Source organism: Typopeltis vanoorti, chromosome 8, assembly GCF_054136105.1.
Source record: "Typopeltis vanoorti isolate ZY-2024b chromosome 8, IOZ_Tvanoo_1.0, whole genome shotgun sequence".
In the NCBI taxonomy this organism is placed as follows: domain Eukaryota; kingdom Metazoa; phylum Arthropoda; class Arachnida; order Uropygi; family Thelyphonidae; genus Typopeltis; species Typopeltis vanoorti.
Window position 1 is genome coordinate 90,074,341 of NC_143556.1, and position 25,787 is coordinate 90,100,127.

At 36.0% G+C, this 25,787-nt stretch overlaps 1 protein-coding gene across 7 annotated transcripts in view; it reads right to left on the minus strand.

Annotated features, from left to right (window-relative positions):
• Nucleotides 1-25,787, minus strand: part of LOC150104186 (uncharacterized) — a 712,768-nt gene that overhangs the window by 206,829 nt on the left and 480,152 nt on the right. For all 7 annotated transcript variants that reach the window (XM_090396809.1, XM_090396815.1, XM_090396810.1 and 4 more), the window contains one exon: nt 5,107-5,275. In XM_090396809.1, coding sequence (XP_090252935.1) covers nt 5,107-5,275 — 169 coding nt within the window. The remainder of the gene's footprint in view (nt 1-5,106; nt 5,276-25,787) is intronic.

Here is a 25,787-nt window from a genome sequence, read left to right on the forward strand (position 1 = left end):
CAAATGTTACAGAAAAAATGTATTATATATTTTGTACAAATTAAATTGAAAAATTTTCTATGTACAAAATATATAGTACATTTTTTCTGTAACAAAATTTATTAGTATAGTGGTGATAAATTTATGTCCACATTTTGCTGTGATCATGAAAATTTTTTCATATACAGGTAACAATGTATAGTTTGTCCTTAGCTTTTGCACACCAGTGTAACTGCTCTTTTCTGTAGAATTCAGTATTTTCAGGGGAATCTTGGGGGCACTAATCCAGACATGAGAACAGTATTCAATGGTTGAGTTGATTTGTATAGGATTAGGAGCTGTTTTTTTTTTTTTTTTTAGTTAAAGTAATGCCTTGAGCAGAAGAGAGAGCCTAACTTTTTGGATGCAGAGGAGGCAACATTTGTGATATGTTTGTATCAAGAGAGAGATTCGAAGTTAGAATTATTCCAAGAAGGTAAATCTCATCCTGAATAGACATTTGAGTATTGTCAAGGATAAGATTGGAAGAACAGGGTTCTTTTTTGAGGAAAATAATACAGAGGTGTGTTTTGCTGCTAGCATTGAAGTTAATGTTAGCCAAACCTCATTGATGCATGCTTTGAATATCAGAATTTAAGACAATGCCTGTTAGTCTTGGAAATGGTCGCAATCTATGCTTTGCAAGGTTTGTCAAATAAAAAAGAGAAGCGCAACGTATTGTCATCAGCAAAACTGTATATTGGATTAGCAGTATGCTGGAGTAGATCGTTTATGTATATAAGGATGGAGGGTAGGTGAAAAAACAATATTGTGGGACCTCAGCATTAGCTGAAAGATAGAAGATAAGGAGCCATCGACCATTACTCAAATTGAACGTCCAGTCAGAAGCTGGCTACTCAATTGCAGAAGTCAAGGGCAGAGCGAATGATTGGAGTTTTCTTAATAGACATTTGTGCCAAACTTGGTTAAAAGCATTGGAGATATCAAGAGCAACCACTGGAGATTCACCAAACCTTTCCATGGAGTTTGTCCAGAGATAGGTGATGTAGGTTAGTAGATCCTCTGTTGATTGACAGTAATGGAATCCATACTGTCAGTCATTTATTAGAAGAGCATCTTCAAAATTGATGGTTCCTTCCATTACTCAATAAAGAACTGATGTGAGAGAAATTGGATGTAGTTTAAAGATTTGTCACCCTTCTTAGGAATAGGTTGTATATGGGCTAATTTCCAGACTGTAGGATAAACAATAAATTACATGATAACCATAGTAAATAACTTTAATGAAATGAAAGTAGTACAGATATTTTGTACTGAAAATACTGAAGACTGTAGGATAGATACCAGTAGAATAAAAAAGTGTAAACAGGTGTAAATACTCACACTGGATACCAAAAAAATCTCAGCGCCATGAGATTTTTTTGGTATCCAGTGTGAGCAAAATTTTTCTGATCTCTTTCTGGCAAAAGGACAAATGCAGAACTGAGGGATGAGTGGAATGGTTTGGGGACATTTACCATGATCAGTTATGCAACAATTGGATGAGAAGTAGAAAGCCATGAGGATGGCTTTTTCTGTGGGTGATGATGTACCATTGTACCATCTAGATGTCATAGTAGTGGGAATAGTGTTGGGAAGAAGTTATGGCCAGTAGTGTTGGCTAGAGCCCAGAGGGTATAGCTGCTGTTTGGGCTGGATGCAAGTTTCTGGCTTTTAGCTCTCTCATAATCAGTTTTTGATGTGGTGATAATTTTCTTGTAGCCATTCTGGGCTTTGGGTGCAGACTATAGGAAGATGGAGTTTTGGATGCTAAAGAAGAGTTAGGTATACCTGACTCTTCTTTTGTACTAGATTAGTACACGTGGTAGAAAGAAGGCTTAGATAGGGGACGAGAATTTAAGGTGGAACAAGGAATAAATGTTTCCATGCCAATGAGAATTATTTAGGTGATTCATTTTGCACATAGTTTATCTCAGGCGGCTGGAAAGAGTAATCTGACTAAGGAAACGAGGTGTAAAAGTTGCGAAGATTGATCCACTTGGCTTTCTAGTAATGCTATACAATGCGTGGATGTCAGTGGTTGTGTGTATATGTTGCTTAATGGGGAAGAGATCTGCACTCATTGTGTAGTCTGACTGCTTACAGAGCACAAAACATTATAGCACATTTAGATGGATAACTAGTGAGGAAGAGATCCAAGGTGTTTGGTGAGTGGTTGCGAATGTCTGGTATTCTGGTGGGCATGTGAACGATTTATGTGATATCATTTATTATTAACAACTGATGTCTATGGAGACAGAGACTCGTCATTGGATGTAAACAGTATTGCACACAATGCTCATCCAACATGCTTTAAACTGATTCAATGTGTCAACATTCACAACACAAAACACAGCAATGCATTCCGCTCACCAACCACCTTCATGCAAAGAACCTGCTCCTTACTCTTCTGCTCACATCCTCCTTATACAGTTTCCAGAGACTGCCTCTTGTTCTACCTCCCTCTCCCATTCTATGAAAAATCTCTTCCATATCGACCTGATAAAACTCTGCCAAGCTCATATGTCTCAATCATACCCCCCCCTTCCTCCTATTCATGAGGCTTTGCAATTTACATTCTCTCAATCTGTCCTTGTGTGTCACATTCCAAAGACCACTAACCACCTTTGTGAATCTTATCTGGACTCTTTCTAACATACCCTTGTCTCCAAGAAAACCCAGCGACCAAGTCTGTGTACAATAATCCATATGAGGCCTGATCATGGCACCATATACAATGGCATTATAACCTCTTTATTTCTGCACCATTATCCAATCTTCACAACTTGTGCAATGTGGCCCATGAATTTCAGGTCCTTGTCCACCATCACTCCCAGATCTCTATTTCCTTTAAAGTTTCCTCACCAAGTGTATACTTAACATCCCATCTTTGCTTACTAAATCTCAAACCTTACACCTTGCAACACTGAACTGACATTTTTACTTACTTGCCCATTCATGCAACTATTCAAGTCCTCTTGTAAGGCCATGACATCTGCTTGACTTTGCATTGCTCTCCCCAGTTTTGTATACTCTGCAAACAGTTGTATATAACTAGTTAAACCCATCCCAATATCATGAACATACAAACGGAACTAGTTTTAAAACAGCCCGGTTGGTCAAGTAGTTAGAGTATCTACTCTCCAGCAAAAAGGCCGTGGGTTTGAATCCTGCTGTGGGCATGGATGTTTGCGATTGTCTGTGAAAATAATGGTCACCTTCCTATTTCAAGATACTGCCCTCCCCATATACAACTTTTTGATACCTATCTGACAGCCAGTCACTGATCCAACTCAGAAGTCTGTTATCCAATTCCATCTATTTCAATTTTTTTAACCAGCTTGTTGTGTGACAGTCTATCAAAAGCTTTTGCAAAACCTAAGTACATCAGTGTATTTGTTGCCTTGTTATAGTACATAAGTTAGTGAAACATGATTTCCTTTTAACAAACCCATGCTGATAACTACAGAAAATACTGCTGTTATCAACCCATTTCTATATCCAACTTCTCACCAATCTCTCCAGTATCTTCCACAACTCCAGACAATCAGATTGGCCTACAATTTGAAGCTACAAACTTATCACCACCTTTATGCAGTGGAACAATTTTACCCTCCATCCACTCCCTTGGAACCTGTGCTGCTGCAAGACTCTTATTAAACAGGCATGTCAAGTCAATGCCAATTCCCTGGAACATTCCTCAATGATGTGTGGTTAGGTTAGATGAGGGACTGAAATGCGAGTTTGTCAGGAAGAGCAGGTGAGATTTTGCTGGCTGGAGGTGAAAGTGAATATCATTCAAGTTAGAACTGAGAACATGTATATTTGTGAAATGCGTCTGAAAGGTTCTGTGAAGTATGAAATGGTCTTCGTGACCACTCATGTGGTCATGAAGATCACATGAGTCCCATATGTTCCCTATGCAATGAAGTTTCCATGCTAGTTATATACAGAGTTTGATTTTCTCACTAGTATTCCTTCTTTATAACTGAATGTCCATGGCTTCACATCCACTTTGATGTTTCTTTTCCAGTTCTTTTCATAACTGCTGCCTTTTTTCACGCTGTGCTAGGTCAGATCTGGCCAGGCTTGTACATATGATGCAAAGCATGCCTTCTGACACTCTTCATGGCGATAAACACACAGAACTGTTTGTCAGGGTATCACAGTTCGCTTTTATCAAGTGCAGGAAATACATTCCATCTGTACATGTAATCTTGGCCCAAAGGGAATGACACCTGACAATTCTCTTGGGGTCAAAGTTGCTTTCTTCAGAGAGACTGCAAATGTCATCATTCAGTTTTGCATCAGTTTCGAAATGCAAATTTAGGATGATGGTGTTTTGTACTTTTTTATTTTCTGCCTTGATATCGTCTTGAACTGATGAAGCAATGAAGTCGCGAAGCTTGCTGGCATTGTCTGTGGTAGGCATGGTTAGCTTTGAGAGGAAGATCATGGATTACTTCAAGGTCTTTTTCAGTTGTATCAATTTTTCAAGAGAATGTTTCATTGAGCATGATAAGGTACTGTTCCAGGCTATCCAAGAGCTTGCCAAGTTTTGACTCAAAGCCAAAGCACTTTGGACTCTAAGTGCTTTGTCATTGCTGTTCTGTTGCTGCCATCTTTGCTTCATGCTGCAGGCATGGCTACATGCTGTAAATGTTAGCAGGCATGGCTACATGCCTGCTAACATTTACAATGGTCAATATTAAATTACTAGAAAACTTTTTTTGATATGCATAGAGTACTTATAGTTGGTTTAGAGACCTTTCATCCCTTGAGAACTTTTGCTATACTTTATTTTGCTGCAGAGGGACAGAGCACAATTTTCAAGTAATACAATCCGAAATGTCACCTGGAGTACTCTTCAACTTTATTTCCAGTTATTCAGCATCTATTTTCTTTATAAGTTTTCTCTAAAATTTTAGCACCAGAAACAAAAGAACAAAATTTAAATGCAGGAAACTGCTTTCTGAAGTGAACTGATTGCATTTCAAATTATTCTAAACAGGAAGAACAATAAAAATATCATGATCTGTAAATTAATAATAGAAAAATGAAACAAACTGTGAATATATACATATATACCTGATTATCAGCAGTCAAGGTTGTCAAGTCACTCAACAATCGTTTGTTTTCTCGTGCAAGACATTCTTGGGACTGAGTTAATTTGGCAGCATCTTGATTATAATTTTTTAATTGATGCTTTAAGCTTTTGATTTCCAAATCTTTTTCATGTAGTTCCTTTTGTAATTTACTGAATGAAGAAAACAAAAACTATTTATCCAACGGAATCTCTCTATCATGCCTAGAAATAACTTCACAAAACCAAAATTTCAAGAATCAATTACACTAACCCCCCAATTATCAAAATACATGAGGATTCCATTTGTTGGTTAGATGGAGGATATGGTTAACTGAAGGTACAATTACATTATGCTATACTAAAAGTTAGTTAACATGCTAACCTATTCAAGTTTGGTTAATCACTTAACAATTTGTTCAAAAATATTTGGGTATGCCCATAAGACCAAAAAATCATTTTATGTGTCGTGCACTTTTAACTAATTTTAAAAGTGAAACTACTCATCTGGCTATTCTCGTTTGTTTATTTTATGTTCTGGGCATGGTTTAAGGAACTGAGATTTTCATTGTTGAGGTGGTGAATGGGTGCATAAAGCTATTGATTCTTTTGTTGTGGAGAGAGAGAGTTGGCAGTTGTGGGTATTTCCTTGATATGAAATGAAACAAAGATAAAAATGTAATGTGACTCTACTTTCAACATTTATTCTCAAATGAAGGAATGCCAATATAAGAACAACGCTGTTGTCATCCCCTACATTGTGGCTAATTGTAACAAGAAATTACAAGATTATTATTACGAGAGTGATCTGAAAAGTTCTCAGTCTAACAATGAAAAAACAAATTTATAATTTCAGAATTATTTTTATTTTTCAACATAATCTCCCTTAAGACTAATACATTTATTCCAGCGATAATTTAGCACCATTATCGTCCCTGTAGTGGTTCTCAGTAAGATCTGCAAAATACCCCTGTATAGCTGTAATCACCTCTTGATTCAAAGAAAAACACTGACCAGCAAGGAAGAGTTTTAGTTTTGGGAAGAGATAGAAGTCAGAGGGAGCAAAATCTGGGGAATAGGGTGGATGTTACAACAATTCATAGCACAGATCCCTTAATTTTCCCATTGCTAAAACACTTTTGTGGGCAGGTGAATTGTCCTGATGAAAGAAGATTTTTTCTTAGTCTGGTTAAAAGATCGGAATAATATTCCCTGGTTATTGTTTTACCCTTTTCAAGATAATTAATAAGCAGAATGCCTTTAGCATTCCAAAACACCAATGCCATGATTTTTCCTGCTGATGGAACTGACTTTGTCTTCTTTGGAACTGAACAACTGGCTTCTGTCCACTGTTTTGACTGCTGTTTGGATTCTGGTGTTTACTGGTGAATCCAAGTCTAATCCAGAGTAATAAATCCACGTATAAAATCAGTTTTATTATTGTTAAAATGCTCCAAGCACTGTTCAGAGATTTTCATGTGAGTGCGTTTTTGATCTGCTGTGAGCAAGCGCAGCACCCATCTTGCACAAAGCTTTTTCATTTGCAATTCTTCATGCAAAATATATCCTACACGCTCTTCTGAAATGCCTATAGTCTCAGCAATTTCGCGTACTTTGACTCAACGGCCATCCAATACCATAGCACTTGATCAATGATTTCTGGTGTTGTTACACTTTTTGGACGTCCTTCACGTGGATCATCTTCAAAGCTGGTACGGCCACGTTTATACTCGGCAGCCCATTTCTTAATTGTCGAAAACGAAGAAAAAGAGTCCCATAAATTTTTATGAACTTCGAATGAATGTCTTCTGGTGTTAAACCTTCTTTTACAAAGAATTTTATAATTGCACGATACTCAATTTTATCCATTTCAAGGGATACAGACAACACTTTTGTTTCAGACAGATGTATAAAACAAACTACTTGATGAAATGACTTGCAATTTCACATGGATGCTTATCACAGATGTACCAACTTGGGTAAAAAAAAAAAAAATCTTGCCGATAGTGTTGTCATCTATGGTTGAGGCCAAGAACTTTTTAAACCACCCTCATATTATTATTAATTTTATTATTATATGGGCGCCTATTGAGTCTGGAAACTCATCGCGGGAGACCCAATCTATCCACACAATCCATTATACTTCTCCTTGAACCCATTAACAGAAAAAAACACTCACAACTGAATGTGGCAAGGCATTCTAATCATTCACCACTCTCCAAGTAAAAAATCTAGTCCTCACACCCCTACTGTGTTCAACTTCCAGGGATGACCCCTTGTTATTGTCCCTCTACCCAAGTGCTGAAACATTTCCCCTGCATGTATCCTATAAAAACCCTTTAAGTAACTGAAATGTTTCTATCACATCCCCTCTTTTTCTCTATCAATTAACTTCTGCAATCCTCACATGGCAAATTCCCCAGGCAACTCACCATCTTGTTCACTAGCCTTTGAATCCTCTTCACCGCTTCCACATCCCCAAGAAACCCAGGAGAACAGATGTAGGCGTACCAAGGCTTATAAGGAAGTTGCAATTCCAAAGAGGAATTGCAACTTCCTTATCTCTACTAGTTAATCTGTTATTCACTAGCCAAGTAATCTTATGTGCTACCCTTAACAACCTTAGCAATATGTGCTCTAAACTTTACCTCTCTACTACCACCCCTAAATCTCTACATCTATTTCCTGGAGTACAGTGCCATCAATGTGATAAACAGCTTGTAATCTATTTATCCCAAAATGCATAACTTGACATTTCTTGGCATTAAAAACACCCATTAACTTTTTTCCATACTGAAAGCCTATTTAAATCATCCTGCAAGCTCTCCAATTGCCTTCATTAGCTATTTTCTTTCTGGTTATTTCCTATATCATTTATGTACAAATTAAACAGGAATGATCCCAGCACTGAACCTTGTGGCACACCCACTACTCCTGTTTTCACCTCGATTCTGCTTCTGCATATACCACTTTTTGATATCTGTCTAACAGCCATCTCTTATCCACTTAACCGTTATCATATCCATCCTGATTTTTCTAATTTGCATAACAGTGTTCCATGTGGTATTATGTCAAATGCCTTTGCAAAATCCAGCAAAATCATTGTGTAACCATTTACTTTATCCAACTCGGCTGTTAATCTATTATAGCAAGTTAATAAATTACTAAGGCACGACTGACCCTTCACAAAGCCATGTTGACCCTCATATAGTATCATATTTTTATCTACCCATTCTTGAATTCTCTTTTTTACCAATTTTTCTAGTACTTTTACTACCACACCTGAAATACTGATTGGTCTATAATTTGCTACTGTAGTCTTAGAATCTCCCTTATGCAAAGGAATAATTTTGCTCTCTTTCCACTCACTTGGAACTCTAACCAGAGCCGAGACTTAAATTAAACAGCTTAGTCAAAGGCATTGCCAGTTCTCTTGCACATTCTCGCAAAACCCTAGCTTATATCCAATCTAATCCCACAGCTGTATTTACATTGAGATTCTGCAATATAGTAAGAACCTGCAATTCACCTACCTCTGTTCCCACATTAGTGTGTCACATATATGTTGAAGCAGTAACTTCACTTGGATGATATACCCTTGCAAAGCGGTAGCTCAATAACTAAACTATTTTATCTGCTTCTCTCACCTCATGATCATCATCACTCAGTAAGGGCAATCTTCCATAGTCATTATTCCTCTTCCTTGCCACATAACGAAAGAACTCTTTTGGATTTCCTTTGGCCTGTGCGGCTAAATTCTTCTCATAATCTGATTTTGCCTTCCTTGCCATGCTGGTCACCTTTTTCTTTATATATCTTCCACAGCATTTTCTTCTTCTGCACTTATTTATATTTCTCATCCATGTAACTCCTACACGATAACCATCCTTATCCTAGGTATACAATTTAATACTGCTTCCTCTAGATGACCCATAAATATATCCCATGCACTACTAACATCCTTACCTTGAAGTGTTTTATGCCATGGTACAGATTTAAGCTTCTTCCTAAGCATGTTGTAATCACCTACCCTATAGTTCCACAAATATCCGTTCTTCATAGAATATTCCTCATGTTTTACAATTTCCCAAGTCAAGACTGCATGGTCACTTTCACAATTGGAGGCAATATCGTCAAATTTGTTATGGATAGCTCTTTTGATTTTATGACCATGTCCAACACTTTCCCACTCCTAGTCCCCTCCATCACATGCTGCCTTATGTAATTATCTCTCAGCAGATGTATAAATTCTATTTCCTTTCTGCCATGTGATCTTTCTTCTTTCACTCTATATCTCCATAGTTGAAGTCCCCATAATAATCACTCGACCTATACTCATTGTACTAATTTAGCGATATATGTCTTCCAGATCATCTGCGGAACTCTGTGGCCTATAGCAACAACCACCTGTATATTTTGTGTTACTGGTCTTAATCTCAACAACAGATTGCATCAAATGAATAGCTACCCTCCTTGAATTGTTTGGTTGCAATTCAACTGCTATCATCAGCAGTACTCGCCCCCCCATCCTATGTTCTCTATCTTCCCTGAAAATATTAAACCCTTCACATTCAATCCCTGTAACTACATCATCTGCTGTTAGCCAAGTCTCACTAATGCCTATAATGTTAGGCAAGGTTGCACTAATCAATGCCAAAAACTCCTCCCGCTTGTTCCTGATACTTCTGGAATTAGTATACAGAAACTGCAGCATTCCTTTATTCCCCATCCACCTTTACTTTCTGAACTGACTACCCTATTCAATACATTTGCTTGAGACTAGATTCCTCACTTGGTCAAATCTTCACCTTCTCGCTCTTCAGTTTTTCCTGTTCTAACACCTCCTTTACATCCTGCCTCACAGAATACTTCTCGCCTCTCAAATCATTATTACCAACAAGACAATAATTTCGGTCAACTTACCATTTTGCATCCAGATGGCATGCTAATATTGTGAATTTATGCACTCAGGAAACATGATTTTGTCATACTTTCATTAAGTAAGTCCAGTTTTCTTTTTTAGTTTCATTAAGTACTTCAATGATTATTGTCTCCATACATAATTTTCTCCTTGATTTGCTTTTCTTGTTTGCTATCCAAAAGTTTGGGGAATTTGACCATAAAAATATCACTTACCCTAACTCCTAGTTTCCACCCTCTCCTTCAAAGTATGTATACATACAAAGATCCCAGCTTTTTTTCCATAGCTGCCGAGTGGTTAGCTTATCTGCTTTCTGGCCCAAAGGTTGCAGGTTCGAATCCCACCCATGGGCATGGATATTTGTAATTTTTCTGTGGAAATACTAATGGTGGGTGGTAGGTGCCATTGGTGTAGTTGCGGTCAGTTGTAGTTGGTGGATTGAGTGGAGGCGACAGAGAGCTGTAGAGTAGATGCCCTCCCTCGATGAGTCTTCGGACTGCCTGGAGGTGTCACATCATAATAATAGCAATTCTATGCATTCCTGCAAGTCTGAAAGTTTGATCATGCTGAGACTTCCTGAGATTCTGCCTGGATATCCTCAGTCGTGTCAAAATAAATGATGCTCTTTCAAGCTTGGAATTTCATTTTGGAGAACAAAAAAAAATTCCAAAGTGGCGAGGGAGGTCAGTCAAACAGGAGGGGGGGGGAATGCCTGTTTTGTTTTTGGAAGGTAGGAACTGTTGAACAACAAGTGATGTGTGGATTGGTGTGTTGTCATAGTGAAGAACAGTCATTGAACATCCACTTGTCTAGACATTTGTGTGAAATACTCTTTTTGTATTTCAAAACCTCACAGTAAAAGTTGTTATTGACAGAACTTGGGAGGAGAGGAGATTCCTTGTGTACAATGCCCTTGGATGTAAAAAAAAAAAAAAAAATCAACATTGCTACTAACTTAATGCTCCCTCCCTTTTTTTTCTGGGCTGCAGTGAACTCGATAACTTCCACTGCAATGACTGCTACTTTGCAGGATCATAACCATAAACCAATAATCCATCAACATTTATGACCTTGAAGATGGAGTGATCTCTGGTTTGATCTTTGAGCTCCTGCCGAGAGCAACACTGTTCTTTCTGATTGTTGCTCAAAAGTGTTCAAACTGTTTGACAATATCTGTTGAACAGTCCCATACAATCCTACAATCTCAGAAACATTATGGATAATTCGCCTATAATCTGCAAGGATGGCATCACGCACTTTTGCTATGTTTCCCAGTATTTTGCTTGCCAATTGTTGACAGGATGTTCATTATTATTGACAGATGTTCATTCTTCCTTGAAGTGTTTGTACCATAAAAAAGTTTTGCTTTGGCTCATAGCATTATCACCAAATGGTTCCTTAAGCATTCGGTGAGATTTCAGCAGCAGTGTTATTTTCCTGAGGTTGAAGCAAAATTCGATGTAGGTTCTTTGATTCTTAAAATCTGCCATTTCACAGTTGGAGAAGAAAATCACCAACCCGCTGAAACAGGATGTTGCAAAAACAAATTTATCATAAGAATGCAACCTTTCAGTTTGCCAGCTGTTGGCATACTGATTCACTACTGCTCACCCACTATAGCAACAGAAGGCCATACTATAATCGGTTTGCATAGGTGATATTTGATATTTAAATTTCTTGAGCTTTTTTGGTAGCATTTCATATATAATAAATATTACAAGATGATTTACAAGATTTGTCTAAAATGAAAAAAAAAAAAAAAAAAAAGGAATAAATATTACAAGATGATATTCTTCCATCTTTTGAAGGTAGTTGTATGGAATTTGTACATTCTATATCAAAAAATCAAACTATTCAAAAGAAGCCCACTGATTTCAGAATGGAACTTTATTTATTCGTATAGAGTTTCCTCCCTTTTTCTCCCCTGTCCTTATTGGGGCAAGTTGAGCCCCCTCATGCGGGTTAGGTATTTATGGCTGTAGATCCGTGTGTGTTCATGGGGCCGGTTTGCCTACTTGCAGGATGAAAAATGCCATCTAAACTGGCGGAAAAAAACCCTACTGCCCACGCCCAAGACCGGCTAACTTGGCTATGGCTGAGGAAGATCCTCAAATTTCGCAAGTCTTCAATGGGAATCGAACTTGGGACACTCCTTCCCCAGTCATATGGTTGCGAAGCACACAGCCACTAGGCTAACCGTACAGACAGAATTGAACTAACAGACCTTGTTGTGAAAAAAAAAAATCATTTTCAAATGCTCATTGTCATCTTAGTACCAGTCCAACTCCTTTGAGGCTTACTGCATATCATTTTCCAGATGTTATTGTTCCCAGAGAAAAGAAAATCAACCCAATGAGAATGTGTACTATATGTGAAAAACAAAAAAGATGCAAGGGATTTTAACCTGTGCATTAGTCAGTTCCAGCATTCCATGTGAAACATGGAATTTTCTTTTGATCTACTCAGGCTCAAAACTTTGTTACACTTTTTAAGATTCCATGCCGCCTTTACTGCTCCCAAAATTTTTTATAATGATGTTTAGTTGTGTTTCACAACATTATTATTATTTTTTTTATAAAATGTGCAAACATCCACTTTAATTATTATTATTAAGAAATGGTATAGTGTGGGAAGGATGATGAAAATTATCTGCTGGCTAATGCTACAGAAGTTGTTTTGCATCATTTAAGAGGCAGCATACAAAATACAAAACACTAGGCAAAAATCTAAACCAGAAAATGTAAAGCAAAATGAACATTGTGGTGCAACAAAGAAATAAAAATCTTTCACAAACCACAAGGGGGAAAACAATTAGTACATATTTAAGAGAAGATGGACACATACAGAATACAAAAAGAATAAGAATTGAAATAAAAAATATAGTAAAGCTTATAAAAGTAAAAATACTGGGAATATTATTTTACACAATTGGAATACAACTTTTGTGATGCATAGAAACACACAGGAGAAAGATAACCTTGTAAATATATACTAATTAATGAATAGAAAAATTATTTTAGCAAGACAAGTGTTCTCTGCCAGATTGGTAAGAAAAACACCCAAGGAAAGACCAAGATATAGGTGAAGTGATATGGTAAAAAGTACCTTAGAAGATAGAAATATATATAAAAAAAAATATTGGAGTCTTGATAGGTAACAGATTGATTTGGAGGAAAATTGTAGATAGGAAGCTAGCAATGATGTAAATTTTTTATGTAATACTATCATATCCTGTACATCCCTTGAGGGTACACGTCAGAAAATGGATGATGATAATGAAAATTGTTTTACCAATATATTATTACAATTACTTGACACCTCTAAGGACTCATTGCAGAAGGGAATTCTACTCCAATCTGCTATACACATCTCACTGTCTCCCTTACTACTTACTGTATTTGCTGACGAACAAGACACTATTTTTCTTTGAAAATAGGTCTGAAAAACAGGGTGTGTCTTATACACCGATACTCAGTTTTTTATTCATTTAATTTCTGGAAATTTTCTACAAAAATTGGCACCACTATTGATTTTTAAAAGGAAGACACTACCCAAAGAAAAACTGCTTAAAGGAGTGTTTGTACATGTTCACACAAAAGGCAAGATGGATGGAGGAGGAATGAAGTTATGGATAGATAAAATTTGGTCTAGGTGTCCTGGTGGACTGTTGAAAAAGCCTGCCCTGCTAGTATGGGATCAGTTTCATTCTCACAGAATTGAAAATGTTAAAACTAAACTCAAGGAATTGAAAACTCAGCTGTAATTCCAGGAGATCTAACTAGTCAGTTTCAACCTTTAGATGTCTGTATTAATAGACTATTTAAGAGATTTATGAAGGAGAAGCAGAACAGCTGGATACAGTCTTCAGATTTTGAGGTTATGCCAGCAGGAAGAAGCCTAGCATTTCGCAAGCTTGTGAGTGGGTCAAAGCTTCATGGGATGCTGTGAAAACTGAGACAGTGGTTAAATCATTTAAGAAGTGTGGCATTAGAAATGCACTGAATGGTACAGAGGACAATTTGTTGTATGAGGACTCAGATTCTGATTTTGAAGAGGTTTCAAGTGTCTCTTCATGTAGCTCTGGAGATGAATTTCTGGGTTTTGACGAAGAAAATTAAAAGGTGAGTACTCTTTCATAGTTAGATTAGGTATTTGTTGAAAGCAGATCTACTTATTACTTTCTATTTGAAATACTGTAAATTCATTATAATATTCAGTGATGAAGTTTTTTCCCTAAAAAATGTGTACAAAAAAGGGGTGCATCTTATACAGCAGCAAATACGGTAATTCTCCCACTGCACACAACTACCATCGACAGCATCTACCATCCATTACCACAACCAACAGTATTTTTTATTTGGATATTGCATGTGTTTTCACATATATATTTTTATAAAGAATTGAATGACTAGAACTGAGATTTAAGCAAACAGGTTTTAATATAAAAACACGACTAGTTTCGGCTTGTAACAGTCTTCATCAGGTGACATTATAAAAGAAAGAAAAAAGAAAAAATACCTACTGAATACTCGAGAGAGATCCAACTCTTAAACTTCAAAATTGTACAAACAACTTATTAAAATCAACAACTGAATTATCCTGAAAGTTCGCTTATCTCTACACTCTCTCCATCCGTTAATTCCTCGCATATATGGTGTTCCTAAAATCCATAAAGAGAACACCCCACTATGCGCAATTGTAGAAGGTATCAATTCTCTGACGTACAACCTTTCAAAATATCTTGCCAAATACCTAAAAGGTTTTTCAGGCAAGTCACCATCCTTTATCACGAACACTACAGAATTTGTTACATACATCAAGGATATTACAGTTAATGAAGATGAAATTATGGCTAGCTTGGACATAACTTCTCTGTTCACTAATGTCCCAACACATGAAGTCCTAACATTACTCAAGGACAAGTTATCCAAAAAAATGTTAGCCTTGCTTACACATTGCATCAGGTCCGGTTACTTCAAATTTCAAGATACTATATACAAGCAAAATTATGGACTGGCTATGGGTAATCCTTTATCCCCTGTACTCGCAAATATTTACTTAGAGGATTTTGAAACCAAGGCTATCTCTTCCTTTATTTTAACACCTAAAGTTTGGAAATGCTATGTAGATGATGTCTTCATTATTTGGAGCCATGGACATGATTCCCTTATGGTTTTCCCTCGAACATCTCAATAGCCGACATCAAAGTATTAAGTTTACTGCCGAGCTTGAAACGGATAATTCCTTGCCTTTTCTTGATGTCAAACTGACTCGCTCTTCTTGTAAACTCAAAATATCAATATATAGAAAGCCTACACATACCAACAGATATCTGCATGGTCAGTCCCATCACTTCCCTCCTCATAAGCTTGGAATAATTTCCACCTTGGGACATAGAGCCCATTCTCTTCTGGATGACCCAAATGAACTTCTTACAGAAAGATTCCTTCTTAATCCTCCTAGACATCACTCAGAAGAAACAGATAGATTCAAAGGCAATATATCTATTCCTTACATAAGTACAGTTTCACCTAAATTAGCAAAAGTTCTAAGAAAATACAATATCAGAACCGTGTTCACTCCACTTCTAAAGATCCGTATCTTAATAAGCCACCCAAAACCTCGTGATCATCAACTCAAATACCCTGGTGTATATAAAATATTGTATGATTGTGATATTCCTTATTTTGGGCAGACAGACAAATCTGTCGAATTGCGTATGGAAGAACACATGAGGGACATTACTTACAAGAGACAGTGCATTATCAAGTCATATCCTATGCTCAGCTAATCCTAATAATGAAAACCAAAGTCACAAAGTCTGCTGGGAAACATATACTAACATCTTCCGTTGCAATGATGAACCAGAGAGAAAAATTGTGGAATCTAGAGAAATCATCATCAATCCTGTTCATCTAAATAATAACTTGAGCTACAACCTCCCAGATTGTCATTCAGCTGTAATCATGTACTGGCGTTCACGAGTTGATACTAGCACGCACTTTCCCAACAATACAACTAACGAAAGAACAGATTTAAATACAACCACAATTTAATGTCAATTATGTATAGAGACTTTCTATGATGTTCATAGTTTATTTAAGCTACAGTGTTTTAGTGTTTTTATATAAAACCTTTTTACTTAAATCTTGGTTCTGGTCATTCAATTCTTCATAAAAATATGTATGTTAACCGAGTTAATGATCATTCTTTCATATATATATATATTCATACTTTTATATACTGACTGAGATCCAAGAATTAGAATAAACAATTAAATTTATTAAATACACAACATGTTTCATCGGAGTGGCCGACTTCTTCAGGCGTGAGAGAACATAGAAAGCCAATAAAAAAACATTACAAGAAACATTGAGTCACTATAAAACTATAAAAAACAAACTAAGATCAAGTTTAAGCAAATACAAACAAGCTCACAACCATCTATAATTCCCAGGTGTGTACAAAATCACAGGTGACAGTGGAAAACCATACTAGGGCCAAAGGGAAAAATCCATCCTCCTCCGACGTCTCGAAGAACACCGAAGAGACATTGCTTACAAAAGAACAAGAGCTAGTGCCCTCTCAAGCCGTGTCCTGTTTTCAGTAAACACAAATAATGGACAACAACTTCAAACCTTCACATATGCCATGACGAGGTAGAATGCCGCATAGTTGAGTCTAAAGAAATTGTCATAGACCCTCTGCATATAAACAATAACTTCAGCTACAATTTACCAAACTCATTCAGCTCTGCTGTCAGATATCGGAGCACTCACGAAGCCACACGCACACAGGTGTCTAACAATAGAACTTTAACACGGACTGTAGCTCCAGTTCAAAGTTGACTGTGGTGTATAGTCGAATTTATAGTTTTATAATTTATAGTGACTCAATGTTTCTTTATAGTGTTTTTTTATCGGCTTTCCATGTTCTCTCACGCCTGAAGAAGTCATCCACTCCGATGAAACATGTTGTGTATTTAATAAATTTAATTGTTTGTTCTAATTAATTCTCGGATCTCAGTCAGTATATAAAAGTATGAACATATCCCAATTCAGAGTTAATACAACAAATCATCATACATACATACACACACACATATGTATATATATATATATATATAGTTAAATATTTAATGACTGAACACCATGGATTTTAAAAACAAAACTTTAATATATCATATGACTAGTTTCGTTGGAACGCCAACTTCGTCAGGTGTAACAGCATAAAAATATATAAACAAAGAAAGACCATAAAAAACAATGCATTAATACAATGGAACATCTGACAATTAACTGTAAATAAAGTTTAAATGGGAGACTGAGTTCTAGTCGAAGCGTCACTTATATGCGTGCGTGTGAAATCGCATGTGCGCCAATACTGAATGGCAGAAATGTGAGAGTCTGGAAAACTGTAACTTAGGTTGATATTCATGTGGGAGGCGTCAAGAACTATTTCTTTAGATTCCAGAATTCATCTATAGTTCGTCATAACATCTGTGAATGTTGGTTGTTAAATCCCAGTGTATTTGATGCTGGAGACCATCATTGGTGTTTGCAGAAAACAATACATGGCTGGACAGGGCACCAGCCTGAATTCTGCTGTAAGATATATCTCTCTGATATTCCTCTAAGTGGAGAAGGATTGATTTTTCAGTCTGACCATAATATGGTTTACTATATCACAATTCTGTAGACACAAGGTGAAGATTGCAATGTTTCTCTTTTGGTTGGCTTAAGATTGACCAGAGTTTGGGTAAAGTTGTGAAAAAGGTCTTAATGTTGTATTTCTTTAAGATTTTTGCCAGTTTTGGGGAGGGAGAGAGAGAGAGAGAACTAACATAAGGTAAGGAGATGCAGGTTTTGAAATTAGATTAATTCTCATGAAGTCTTGATACTAATGATGAAAAAGAATTATATTTATACTTTTCTCAGAGTATCCATTTTGTTTGAAGGTATTTTGGAGTGTTTTAAGCTTTTGTTCATCTAATAACAAGGATTTGGCCCAATGAGCAAAATTTCTGTGGGGGATAGTGGTGAGAGTCAGCATGTAGATACCTGTCAGTATGTGTAGGGTTTCTAAAAATGACAAATTCAATGTTTTCAGTTGTCCTGGGTAATTTAATATCTAAAAAAAGAAATGGAAATGTCCACTTCTAACTCTGAGGCAAATTTGATGTTAGGATGTATGGTATTCGGGTGATTTTAAGAAATATTTAAAGGTTATCTCAGCCATGTTCTCAGATCAGGAAAACATCATCTATATATCATAGTCAAATCTTTTTTGTTTCTAAAATCCTTGGTGTTTAGTCATTAAATATTTAATAACATAATAACAAACAGAATAAACCAACTTTCTAATAATATATAGGAGATATATATATTTAATAATATGATAAACTGAATAAACCAACTTTCTAATAATATATATATACACACACACAGCTATATATATATACAGGAGAGCTATATATACAGTCATACCCCGACTTACGCGAATCCGGAGTTATGAGGTTTCTTATATGTACGTATTCCCGTTCCACTTCACCACTAGTTGTATGTTTCTGGCGCCGGCCGCATTCGCCAGTGTCGCACATGCTGTGAACAAGCACTGACGTGTTTTGTGCATTCTCCATTCATACACGATTGTTATAGTCTACAAACCTTGCGATTGTTTAATGTTATGTTCTTGATACAAATTATATCACATAAAAAATAATAATGTCGTCCAAAAGAAGCAAGTCCAATTCTGATATAGCTAGAAAGAAAAGAAAAACGCGACTTTGGAAACAAAACTCAACATTATTAAGGATTTTGAAGGTGGAATGAAAATTTGTGAGCTAGCAAAGAAGTTCAGCATACACGAATCCACAGTAAGAACAATCATAAAAGAAAGGTTTACAGATTTTGGAGGACATAGATTCTAACGGGGAATGAATTGTAGCCACAAGGCAAGGAATAAAAAAATCATTGGCTTGCTATGAAGAAATTTTGCATGACATGAAAAAGACATTATGCTATCAGATGAATCTATTAGATTTTATGAAACGATCAACATAGAAATAACTTTTTTTTATGTAAGAAAAACTACAATTATGATTATATTTCATAAAAAACAAATATAGGTGTTTTTGTAAACCTTTGGTCCCAATTAACTAACATTTTGTATGTTTGTATATATAAATTACATGCAAAATTATACCCCGAGTTATGCGAATTAGACTTACGCGCTTTTTGTAGGTCCCACTTACTGTATAACTTCGGGGTATGACTGTATATAAGCATAGTAGAAATAAAGTTGCGAAGGAAATATTGAAGGCAATAGAAAACACAGAGAAACCTAAGCAAATAATAAACTAATATAATAATATTATAACAGAATCAAACTGAAAAATAAGAAATTAGCAGGAATTGATAATGAAATACAGGGGGTAAAGAGCTAAATATTGACAGGAAATTTGGGGCAATGGTAAACAGGGAGATGAAATTCAGAGGACATATTGCAAAAGTGGGCAAAACATGCCTATAATTACACCTAGATATTATTCCTCTTTATAAGGTTTGATGTAGCTACATTTTGTGCACTTCTGTACACAAATTTGTCACCAAGGTTTCTTGAAGATGAGGAACTGGTAGAGAAAATACAGAGGCAAGTGACCCCCCATCCAGATGGCAACAGGTCTGTTGAATAATTCCCATGAGGACAGTTCAAGCTTCATTGGTTAAAAGATTTGTTTTGATAGGTGAAACAAAAAGAGTTTATTATTATTATTATTACATGACACCTCCAGGTATATAAAGACTCACCGAGGGAGGACACCTACTCTACATCTCTCAGTCTCCACCAACTACAACTAACGGTGCAGTTAGTGCACCTACACCAAAGGCATCTGCCGCCTGCCACCACCACCAGTATTTCCACAGACAATCACAAACATCCATGCCCACAGTGGAATTCGAACCTGCAGCCTTTTGGCTGGAAAGCGGATACACTAACCGCTCAGCCAACCAGGCCGGCAATAGTTTAATAAGACTGATGCAGAAAACATTTTTCAATGCATGACAAGGAAGAAAACAAGGGGCCACCTATGCGTAAGAGCATAAAGGAGAGATGAACAAGTAGAATTGATTGCCCAGGATAGTCATGCATAAATAATGCTTAATGTGCGCCTCCCATGATGAGTCTTCAGATTTTTTATTATTACGCTGAAAATGTCAGTGTAATAATAATAAAAAAAAAAAAAGAAGAAGAAGAAGAATCAGCTCTCCTTCCAGATATATTATAGATGTCTTGGTAACTCAGACCACAATCTTATCCAAGATTACTTTTCTTGGAATATCTTTTATCCAATAACTTAATATCCAATATATTTAATAACTTAAAATAATCCTTGCTGGAATGAAGGTCTGCAACTCCTGACTACTTTCCAGCCTAACGTCTCCATCATTTGTGCCAAAGTAGTAAAAAAAATAAATAAAATAAAATAAAAAATATATATATAAGTGTTTCAAATTAAAGTACCTCCTATTCACAGCAATATGGAGAGAGAACCATAAGATGAAACACCCTCAAACTTGGTGGGTGCCATAACCAAATCATGGAGAACAGATTTTGACAATTAAAAAAAAAAAATAATAAAAAAATCACCGATAGGGGAAATATGGCACAGTGAGCAGGAAAGGATAGTGAATATTGTATATCACATGAGAGGTAAGCTGGTACAAATGAAGGAGTGAGAATAACTGTATAGTCACTTGATTTGTGTGATGGGTCTCACTTTGTTTGAACCTACTTGCTTGTGAAGGAGTTTCTATTAGAATGGGAAAAAATGCTGCAGCAGCACTTAGTGAGTGTAGACACCTAAAGACTGTGAAAAGGCTTAATAGTACCAAATGCAGTACGATGCATGGTTTATGACAGTCAAACCAAGAAAAGGGCATAAATCTCAAATTCTGCAAATGGAAACTGTTGAGCAGTCAAAGAAGAATAAAAGCTTTATTCTGCTGTAGGTTCTTGCAGTGCACATGCTGTGTATCAAGGCAATTAGGTTTATGATACACAACGGTATGGAGAAATTTGCATACAGTGCAATGCTACCTGTATAATCTCAGCAACAGGTCAGCTAACGCCTTTTTATTCCCGTAAACGGGAGTAGGCGAGGCCATTTAGCCCTATCTAACTTTTGGAGACTAAGTAGGCAGTTCAATCTCCACTGGTACCCAATCAGTGATAGATGGCCCAAGGCCACTAATTAAGCAGTACGCAGCGAAGAGAGACGGCTCAAATGTGCCGCCATCTTGTGGTCCCTAATACAATATATTTAATGTCTGAAATAATGTGGGTTCTACAGTCGATTTTCTTGAGTTTACAGGACGAAAAACCCGAGTTTCAGGGAGGAAAAACCCGCTTGCCCATGCCAGAGATCGACTAACTCGGGAACTGGTTGAAAAAAGGCTTAGAAAAATTTCCTCTAGTCGCCGACTAGACTCGAAACCAAGTCTTCCTTCGTGCGGCCAAGCGCCGTGGTGTGCAAATGCCACATCCACTGAGCTACACAGGCTCTCAGTCACAGTTAAGAGTTGCAAAAAAGAGATGCTAGTGCCTGAGAAATGTTTGCACTGACATTTATGGCACACCTGGAGGTGGGCAAAGACTAGCCTTGGAAAATCCTATAGAGTGATGAAGTGCATTTTCATGTTTGTGGAACAGTAAACACTCAAAACTGCCAGATCTAAGCTACAGAGAAACCCCATACATCTCAACAAGTTTCCTTATATTCACTAAATAACAAGTATGGATAAGATTTCATTACTGGGCCATTTTTCTTCAAAGAAATCAATTGAACCAGACCTGTGACTTGCACAGTCATGGCTGCACATTATCGGAACATGCTGAGCAGTTTCATCATCCTGCAAATGTCGCAAAGAGGGTGGCTGAAAATGAATAAGAGTGCTGATGCAAGATGGCACACACACACACCTCTACACATAGGATGTGAGGTTCAACAATTATTGCATTAACATTTCACAGAGGGCAGTGTAATCAGTTGCTAATTTTCTATGAAATGACCACTGTATTCACCAGACCATCATCCTGCAAATGTCGCAAAGAGGGTGGCTGAAAATGAATAACAGTGCTGATGCAAGATGGCACACACCTCTACACATAGGATGTGAGGTTCAACAATTATTGCATTAACATTTCACAGAGGGCAGTGTAATCAGTTGCTAATTTTCTATGAAATGGCCACTGTATTCACCAGACCTTAACCAGTGACTTTTTGGCTTTGGGGTTACCTCAAAATCGTTATGTATCAGGACAAAGTTCTTCACTGGCAGATTTGAAAGACAAAATTGCACATCATGTGCAAAACCTTTTAACGGTACCAGTTGTTGGTCATGGACAAAGGCCAACATATTGAGCACCTCCAATGATCATCTGGATCTCCTTGACTGCTCCTTTCAGCATGTCAGCTCTATTTATATGTTGTTTGTATCACATTATTTTATGAAATGAGAGAAATAAACATCAACAAATAACTTTGTTTGTCATTGATTCTGAATCATTTTATAATCACACACCATCCAGTTCACATTATTGTAATTTTCTTCTACTAAGAGCAGCACCATATTTCTCCTATTGGTCATTTTTTGACCTTTTTTTTTTTTTTTTTTATATTGTCAAAATCTCTTCCCAGTGATCTAGTTAGGGTGCCCATCAAGTTTGAGGGTATTTTGTATGCTGGTTATCTCTTTTTTACAGATTGCTCTGAATAGGGATACTTTAATTTGACACACACACACACACACACACACACACACACACACACACACACACACACACACACACACACACACACACACACACACACACACACACACAGCATAACGGATTTACTCAGCTGAGGGAGACATTTTTTAAAAAGATTAAATGACTGAAAGCCGAGAGATAAAAAGTAAAAAATACTGTTTAATTCAGTACGATTAGTTTCATCTTCAAGTGCACAATAAGAGAGAACAACCAACAAAAACTGTGAAAGAATAAGGTCTAAACATTAAAGCGTTAGCATATGAACATTTGAAGCTGTTCTCTGTATCTCCTCATTGCTGGGCACATGTGCATGCATTCAAAATCTCATGTTCACAAATGAACCTACAGAGGAAGTTCTTATGCTGCTGAAAGATAAATTATCAAAAAAAGTTGTCTTTATTAACTCAATGTATTAATTCTGGCTATTTCCAGTTTAAAGACATTATTTGCAAAAAAAATCTGGTTTAGCCATGGGTAACCTTATCGCCAATTCTGGCAAATAACATATATTTGGAATCTTTTGAAGAAAAAGCTATCTCCTCCTTTCCTTTGAAACCAAAATTGTGGAAAAGATATACCACTGACATCTTTTTATTCTGGAGCCACGGACCTGAATCTCTAAAGAACTTCCTTGACCACCTCAACAGTCAACACCCAAATATCAAATTTAAGGCAGAATTAGAGATTGATTGCTTTCTCCCATTCCTGGATGTTAGATTAACTCGCATTTCTGAGAAATTAAAAATCTCGATTTACAGAAAACCAACTCACATCAACAGATATCTCCATGCACAGCGTCCCATCACTATCCACCTCAAAAACTTGGTATTATCTCTACACTAGGCAAATGTGCTTGCTTACTCATGTGAAAAAGAAGATATTAACAAAGAGTTGCAGTTTCTTCTTACTACTTTTTAACAAAATGGTTATTTGAAGCAAACAATAAGTTACTTTTCAATCAACCTCCCCACCATGCTGAAGATAAAATAGTGAAAAAGGCTACACATCCCCTACCGTGCTCAAACTTTTTTACTACGGAAGCTACTTTTCTATAAAAAGTTATTCAGCGATCTACTCTCTTATATAGATCACGTTCCCCCAACCTGATATCTCATTACGTACAAATAAACAACTAAAAAAAAAAAACACACAACTAAAAACTTTATTTGTGTATTTAAAAATTCATTTATCACTTTTAATTATTTTAATACAACAAATATTTTAATACAACAACAAAAAAAAAGCAAATATATTGGAATACCAAAGTTAGAAAAACAACAGATTGATTACAAACTCCCAAGTTACAGGAAATGCTGGTCGATTAAAAAATAAAGTTAATGTGAAATTTGGCATTGTTTGGACCTCGAAATATTTTCATAGTCAAGTTGATATGAAGAAGTGGCCAATCGCAGACAATCATCTAAATGATCATTTGTAATTTGGTTTCTTAATTGACTTTTTATGACGGTCATATTTGAAAAAGCGGATTCTGACAAGTATGTCGATCCAAAACACAACAGAATTTTTAACACAATATCGGTTAATACTGGAAATTTTTCATGTGCATACTTCCAAATGACTTCATTGTTTATTGATTTTAAATGTAAACTATTCTGAATGTTTATTATCTCAAGTTCTACTTCAGCTTGGTTTATATCAAACAGCCCACCCACTAATTTTATTTGAAATTTCTGTGATGTCCAAGTTTTCTTGAAATGGATTATTGATAAAAGATACAATCATTTCAGTTTTATTAAAATCTTTAAATCTTGAATTTATTTCTTCCTCAACTAATTCTATTTCACGAATAAATTCTTTTAAATCATAGTGAAGCATTTCTTGATTTTGTTCAAAAAATTTTAATAAATATGGGAGATGTCTAAATTCACAGTTATTTATATTTTTCTTTAATAAAAGTAAGTATTGTTGGAAAGTTTTTATTGAACTTAACATGTCAATTAAATTTTTATCTCTACCTTGTAACTTTAAATTTAAATTGCTTAATTTCGTACAGAAATCTACTAAAAATGATAAGTGTAACAGCCATCTTTTATCATATTTTTCGCTGGCTCAGTAGAAGTCAATTTTTTCTAAGTAGAGAGCCAGCGAACATTATTGTACAACAGAAGTTCCCTATCATCATCTGTCTGTAATTTAAATAACCGCCGTTGCAGGGCTTTTCCTCGAACAGAATTTACAATTTTAAATGTAATATCCAAAATATCTTTTGTGTTTAATCTTTTACTACACAGTACTTGTTGGTGAATAATACAGTGGTACGTTAAAAAATCTGGATATTTGTCATCATTTTTACATAATGAAATGAAGCCTGATTTATTACCTATCACTGCATGAGCACCATCAGTAGTAATAGACGCAAGTTTAAAAAGCAGAAGTTTGTGTTGTTTCACAAATTCATTAAATGCCAAAAAAAGTCTTCTCCCCTAGTCCTTCCCAATAATGGTATAATTTTCAAAAGTTCTTCTTTACTTGAATCTTGAAATACCATGCGAATAAATACCATTAACTGAGCAATATCAGTGAAGTTGTTTGATTCATCAAATTGTAATAAAAACGCAACACACTGGTGAATGTCTGACATTAACTGAGTATTCAGATCGGCACTTAAAATTTCAAGTCTTCTCATAACTGTTGTTCTTGAAAGTTGTAAATCTTTAATATTCGAAATGATTTCATTTTTATTTTTAAAATCAGAAAATAAATATTCTGCTGTTGCAAGAAACAATTCTTTTATTAACTCTCCATCAGTAAAAGGCTTTTTTTGCTTTTGCTAATAAATGACACACTTTCAAAGATGCAATAGTGACTGATATTGGTTTATTTATTACTTTTAAAATCATATTTTGTTGTCAAGAAAGTCCTGCCTTTAAATTTATAATTTTTGATTTACATATTTCGGAATTTTTTGGGAAAGTCGTCATATTTCGCATG